Consider the following 7,077-nt stretch of genomic DNA (forward strand, 5'->3'; position numbering starts at 1 on the left):
GTATTCTGCCCTCCCCCTCCAGGACCTCAGTCTCAAGCTGGAGATTATCCCCTTTTATTCTCCCAACAATCCCTGCCAAAGTATGCTGTACAGAGAGACAGTGGCTTGCTAAGGTGAGTTTCACTGCTCTGCTGGGCTCTGCACTTGGATCTCTCTGCTTTGAAAACAGGAGATCTGGCGGGGCCCCAGTGAGTTCACCATGAAGCTTGTTCCTGGTAAAATTAGTAGAGGGGGATGGGGAATCTTACCTTGGCGGCACAAGCTGACGGTAGCGGAACGTGCGCCAAAGCGATTCCATGCGGTACAGTTGTAGGCCAAGGTGAAGTCGCTGTCATGCGTTGGGTCGATCAGCAAAGCAGAGAGCACCCCTTGGTCGGTCACCATGGTGTCCACCGTGAACCGATCTAGCGAGCCAGCATCCAGCACCCATTCACCCCACGACCAGGCCTGTTGCAAAGAGACAGGAGGGCAAATCAAAAGCCTGGACAGGTAGAAGATGATGGCTGCAATGCTAACCACACTTTCCTGAGAGTAAGCCCTATTGAACAAAATAGGACTTACTTCTGAGTAGACCTGGTTAGCCTCGTGCCCGATGGGTACCAAGCCCAAGGATCGACTCTAGACGCTACGGGGACGAATGGCCATTCAGAACCTTCCAAGGTTTTGTGGGAAAATCTAAACTAGGGATTCTTAACCAGGGTTATCCATACCCTTTGGAGGTACCAGAACACAATGAGGGAGGTATGGGACTCAGGCTGCAATCCTAACCACACTTTCCTGAGAGTAAGCCCCATTGAACAAAACAGGACTTACTTCTGAGTAGACCTGGTTAGGATTGTGCTCTCAATCTCTGAACAATTAAAAAAAATTGTTGTTAGATTAGGTGATTAACTATTACCATTATTTATATGGATCAGATTATTAAGTATCACCACTGTCAATGCAGATTGAGGCATTCTGATCCTTGCTATCCATATGTAAAGTAGAACCCCGCTGCTGACAAAATAGTGGTACCTAATAGGACTGGTGATGATGCTGATTCCTACAGACTAGTGAAGAAGGTATGGGGACACACTGGGCAATCTATGGGGGGTGGGGGGTCTGTAATAGTAAAAGGGTTAAGAACCCTGAACTAAGCAGTGTGGGTTTAAAATCATGGGTTCAATATCTGTACATTCTAACTACTTTGGCACACATGCATTCCACCTTTTCATCCAACTTCACAAATAATATCTGGTTTCTTTTGCATATGACATACCCTACTGCCTTTCCAAAGACTGGGGCTGGCCTTCTGATGTGAGGGAAGGTTGTACACAGCCTGCCCAGGCCTCAGAAGGTCTTTGAAAAGCACTTCCAGCTTTGGTTGAAAACCAGGGGTGCCTTCAGGACTCCAGAAGGTCTCCAGGAGGCTTTATGAGGTGCAGGGACACTGCAGGCTACCTCCTCGCACCTCAGAAGGTCAGCCAGAGTCTTCAGAAAGGCATTTCGTGAAAACCTGGAAGTGCCTCTCCAAAGGCTCCGGCTGAACTCAGAAGACCTCCTAGACACGACTTCCAGTCATGCCTGGGAGGTCCTCTGAGGTCCTCCAGTGGTTGGCAACCTTCAGTCTCGAAAGACTATGGTAGAAGCCTACAGCACCCGGTATTCCCAAGCGGTCTCCCGTCCAAGTACTAACCAGGCCTGACCCTGCTTAGCTTCCGAGATCAGATGAGATCAGGCATGTGCAGAGCAACAGTTGCTGCTGCAGTGTGGGCTTGCAATCCATGTTGAGACAACTCCATGGATAAGGAGGACCATCTGGTACATTCAGGTCTGGTTAAGGCATGAGGGTGGAGGGCAAAGGCGAGTCAAGCACTTACAATCCTGTCGGGGGGTGGGACGCTCCCCACCAAACACTCCAGCCGTGCCTTGGCCCCCACTGCAGTCTGCAGGCTTGGTTCCGCGCCAATAATGGGCGGCCCTGAGGAAAAGACAAAAATGACGGATGCAATCAGGTCTGGTCAAATTTCCGCCAGGCTCACTGCAATAGGTTGCTGTGCATGACCTGGTTCCAAGACCCCTCACCATTCACAGCTACTGCCTTCTCAGCCACTCCAATGCGTGGCACGATGGCTTTGCAGACGTACATGCCGGCATCTTCCTGCGTCACAGCCTTGAGGTGTAGCGCGTTTCCATTGCTCGACACCTGTGGGTACAAGTGAATTCAGATTTATTTACTGAAATGAAGGAATCAGTGCTCTTTTTCCAGCCCAAAAAAGGATACCCGGCCTCAGTTATCTAACCAGGGAACAGAACATCCTAAACTGAAGGCCTGTTTGGACAGAAGGGCTTCACAATTTTTCTGAGGATTCAAAGTGGGTGGGTCTCCTGGTGCCACAACCAAAACTGTGTCCTGTGTGTTCACAGGCTCAGTTCAAGTGGGGAGGAAGGCAGAAAGGGGTGCCCCCCGTTGACCTTGGCAGACAGTCAGAATAAAGCAAAGGTTCTATATCTCTCTTACTACCACCATGGTCTTCCACCTGGCCCACTGTGCTACGAGACAACAGGAGGGGGTAGAGGTTGGTGTTCCCAGATTTGTGTTTGGTAAATTACACACAACTTGGGAACCTGAACTCCTGGTTTAAGTCACTGACCACACTAGATCCCTTCTTGGTCCAGGCTAGGGTGAGAGGTGGACTCCCCGCCCAGGTACAGGTGAAAGAGGCATCAGAACCAACACCTACAGTCAGGGGCTTGGGCTGGGAGATAAGGTGGGCTCCAACTGCAGGAAAAAAGAGGAAAACAGGGGTTAGGGGGGCCCATCGCTCAGTAGTAGAGACCTGCTTTCCATGCAGAAGGTCCCAGGAGTGGATTTTCTTTTTTTTCTTTTAAAGACAGCGCTTGCCTTCTTTGTGAATGGCTTTTTGGTTGACAAGCAGTTCATTAAACATTCTTCTTAAAATCTGCAGTTTTATACACTGTTGTCTTCAATAGTGTGAATGAACGTGTGTTTATGCATGTATTAAATAGTTTGTTTTCAAAAAATTTGTATGTAGATACACATCTGCCTGTGCTGCTTCATACAAGTACTTATAAAATTAATTGGGGGTAGCTTTATAGTCAATTAAGGGTCTTGATCCGTGTGCATAATATAAAAAAACAAATTAAGCATGCTTTCTTGCTTCAGAAATGGTTATTTTTACTCATATGCAAATTGATGCAAAGGTAATGGATATATTAGTCACCTCGCTCTAATTGGGTGCAAAATCAGCTGTGAATGTGTCAAAAATATGGCACAAATGCCTAATTTTACCACGATGATGGTCGCAGGTGGGAGGCCTTTGAGGTCTACCTGCTGGAACGGCAAGTGGGGTTACAGGAGAGAAGATCCTGGCGGGGGGAGCCCCACATCTGACCTGCCCACACTCAGTATCTGGCACCAATCTGGCACCAAGGTCACCCTCGTCATCTCCTTGTCCATCCTCCTCTTCCAAAGTGTTCCCACCTATCCCAGGATACACAGACCCAACCTGCCTCCTTCACTTACAATGCACATCCACCAGTGTGCTGCCGACGGCATTCGAGCCCTCGCACGACACGGGCTCCATGAAAAACGATTGATCGACTAACGCCTCATAGCTGTCCCCGTTGGCCTCCGGAATGGGCACACCTCCTTTGGCCCACCTGCAAAGGCATGCACTGGCATCAGACGAGCCCGGCTCATTGCAATCCCCAAAGCTGCCAGTAGAGGGCATCGCAGCAACATCACTATTGCTGTGTGATCTCTGGGAGGTTGGAGTCTGTTGGCCTTTTTACCTGTCGCCTGTCAGCTCCGGGTTGGAGGTGGCCGTGCAGAGAAAGCTCACTTTGCCACCCTCGGTGACCGTTTGCGGCTGCACCGACAGCATGACGACAGGGGGATCTGCAAGAAAGAGGAGCAGAGAGGCTGAAAACTCAAGAAGGGGGACGGAACCCACACCAATGTGCCCATCCCATCCCAGATCTACTCAGGCCTGGCCTATGTATTAGCTCCTACCCCTACATTTGCCTCCACTCACCCATTCTTGCCCTTGTCTCTCCCTCTTTTTTGCCTTCCCTATCATCTTGCACTGTAAGCTCTTTGGGGCAGAGGACTTGTCTAAGACGCAACTCAGCAAGGTGCCAGGGGATCAGATGTTGAGGTATGAATAATAATGGAAGGTAACCCACATTCCGCACCAAGAACAAACACAAACACGGTCTCATTTATGCAAATATATTTGCTGACTTGGGCAAGATTTATCTGGCGGCTGCTGCTGATCACCTCGGGGAGAGACAAGGGCATTGAAGCGTCACCTCCAGACCCCTGAAATTCCCAATTGATCCTCCCCCAATTATTTGCACTGAGGCAGGCTACATGCAGGAAGGGGCTTGCGTGAATTCTTCCAGACAGGATAAATTTCACATACAGAATAAGCATGTCAGGGCAAAGGGGTCTAGCATAGCTAGAACCAAGCCACTTTTCTATGCGCATGGATTTGCTTTCTTGCTACCAAGAGGCATATAAGCACATGTGCCCGCACCTGGGGAGACAAGACCATTGTACACTTCGCTGAGCTCCTTGGAGGAACGATGGCAAGAAATGTCGTATTATGTATCTGTCCCCAGAAGTAAAAATTGAATCATATGCACAATCACGGAAGAGAGTCTCCTCTGTAGTGCAGCAATTTTCAATGCTTTTCTTTGCACGACACTCTATGGCAGGGGTTCTCAAACTTCTCAGGAGTAAAATTCCCAAGGTACGTTCTTGTAGGAGAGGCAGGAGCGGAGCCCAGGTTGATTGCAACCCACTTCTTGTGATTGTGGAGTCCACCAATTTGGACTTGGACAGAAAGGCAGAATTGGGGAAAGGAGGAAGCACCTGCTTCACGACTGCCCTGCCAGTCATCCCAGGGGTGTTTATACTGGTGTATGAGAAGGACTCTCAACGGTGAATGTCTGGGCCAAGACTTTCCTCCCTATACCTTTGTGAATGGCCTGAGGCAGGGGGAGGTCCTCTCATCCAAGTTTTGGGGTGCAATCCTATCCTGCGCTGGTACAGGCAAGCCAGGAGGCTTGTGCTGCATCCACGCAGGATTCTGGCCAGAAGCAGCTTAGCCAGAGGCAAGGGAAAATTTTTCCCTTTACCCCTGGGTAACAGCTGCTGGCCACTATGGGTCTCCTTGAATTTGTACCACCTCTGGAGGTGCACAAATCCAAGGAGAGCGCAGTGGCTTCAAAATGCTCCGTTCTCCCTGGGAACAGGGGTTGGGATCTGGCATAACTGCCGGATCCCAGCCCGACTATCTCTCTCTGCCCGCCCACCCCCACCCACCCCCGGGGCTGCCCACTGCTCACCCACACCCCACCCAGGAATGCCTCTGTCCTGCCTCCTCCCTGACGCCCACTGCCTCCCCCACACCTACCTTTCACTCTTGCATCGGCCCACCCAGGCCATCGCAAGACTCAGCAGGGAAGCCGCCACAGAGGCTGGATTCAGCCTCCATGTGTTGGCGCATCTCCTTGTGGCTTCTGGCACGTTAGCGACCCTCCCGGGCCGGCGCAATAAACTTGTGGCCCAAGGCACGGTTAGGATTGTGCCCTTTGTCTCTTTTAGGGGTTTAGCCAACTCTTGCTTCTGAACATCCACGGACCTTCCCAGCCTTCGTCAAGGGCTCTGCTCTGACCATCAGAAAGGAAATGGGAGATCTTTGTGCTCCTAAGACAAGCCCAGGAGCACAGCCAGAGAAAAAGGTGGCAGCAGTGCTGCTTAGCAGTCTGTGAAACAAGAAGAGCCAATCAAGCTCCAAGCGTGCTTTGAAAAATCTGCCGGCTCACCTGGTGAACTACAGGAGGGAGAGAAGGGACGGAAGACTGCCGCTGGGCACAGGTGTCAGCTTCCGTGTGTCATTTGCAGGGATCCAATTGAGATCCAGCAGGGAGCTCCTGGAAAGATGAGGAATGATTTTATTCATTTGAAGAATGGAAGAAGCATATGCTGTTAGAGTTGGAAGGGAACTTGAAGAGCAGGGGCAAGCCAGGGCACAGGCCCCGCAATGGGGCTACTCAAGTCTGCGCTGGCTGAACCGCCACTTTGCAGCCTGACATGGAGGAAAGAATCTTCACCAGTCCCACCCCTCCCTGGGCCTGTCACTCCTGCACCCCGCCCCGGAATGCCTTCCCCCTCCCCAAAAACCTGCACCACCACCTGGGGTCGTGACTTACCTTTGGGTGCACTCTTCGCTCACAGCAGGAGAGTAAGCTCAATGCTTTCCATATGCGCTGCCTCCGGCGCATTCTCGGCATCACCTGGCAGGACAAAGTTCCAAACCTCAACAGGTGGACCTCAACAGGTGGGAAACCCTGGCCTCTGAGCGGCCCGCTTGGAGGCAGGCTGTGCAGCAAGGCCTTTCCCAGTTTGAAGAGACACTTGGCCAACAGTCTGAGGCTAAGAGGCAAAAAAGGAAGGCCCATAGCCAGGGAGACAGACCAGGGACAGACTGCACCTGCTCCCGGTGTGGAAGGGATTGTCACTCCCGAATCGGCCTTTTCAGCCACACTAGACGCTGTTCCAGAACCACCAGTCAGAGCGCGATACCATAGCCTTTCGAGACTGAAGGTTGCCAACAGCCGTGGCATCTCCACTTGGCGCTGAGGCCCAGTGCTCATGGACATTCCTCACTGGGTGCTGTAGATGTGCCTTATAGTACGTTGGTGACACCCAGCGCCATTGCTCGGAGGGTTTAGGATTGGGCTCTTATTTCAAACCCCTGCTCAGTGCACGGCCACTGATCACCTAACTCAGTAATGGCAACCGACACTGTCTATATTGTTTTGCTTTTTAATTCATTTTTTTCTTTGTTGGTTTGCTATTTAGAGGCAAGGAAGACAGGATAGAAATGTTTGAAAGTAAATTTAATAAGAAAACAAATTACCTCCTAACAGTGAGGCAACACAAAGATAAAAACAGCAGATAAAGTGGCAGCACTAAAACCAACTATTCTAACCCAGTTAAGCACCTTGCAAAATAAAAATGGTTATTGCCTGGTACCCAATCAGACAAGGTAGAAACCAGATGAG

General features: G+C 50.7%; 1 protein-coding gene and 1 pseudogene across 1 annotated transcript; both read right to left on the reverse strand.

Annotated features, from left to right (window-relative positions):
* Positions 1–264: 264 nt before the first annotated feature.
* Positions 265–4,303, reverse strand: LOC136661498 (kin of IRRE-like protein 1; the record flags this gene model as incomplete). The annotated part of the gene is made up of 7 exons (XM_066638778.1): positions 4,189–4,303; positions 3,796–3,901; positions 3,527–3,663; positions 2,634–2,761; positions 2,065–2,185; positions 1,860–1,960; positions 265–447 (listed from the first exon to the last, which is right to left on the reverse strand). Coding segments are annotated over exons 1-7 (891 nt in total), but the record flags the coding sequence as incomplete, so codon positions are not given.
* Positions 1,627–1,746, reverse strand: LOC136661893 (5S ribosomal RNA; annotated as a pseudogene).
* Positions 4,304–7,077: the final 2,774 nt, after the last annotated feature.

The sequence above is a fragment of the Tiliqua scincoides genome, chromosome 10, assembly GCF_035046505.1.
Source record: "Tiliqua scincoides isolate rTilSci1 chromosome 10, rTilSci1.hap2, whole genome shotgun sequence".
Classification (NCBI taxonomy): Eukaryota; Metazoa; Chordata; class Lepidosauria; order Squamata; family Scincidae; genus Tiliqua; species Tiliqua scincoides.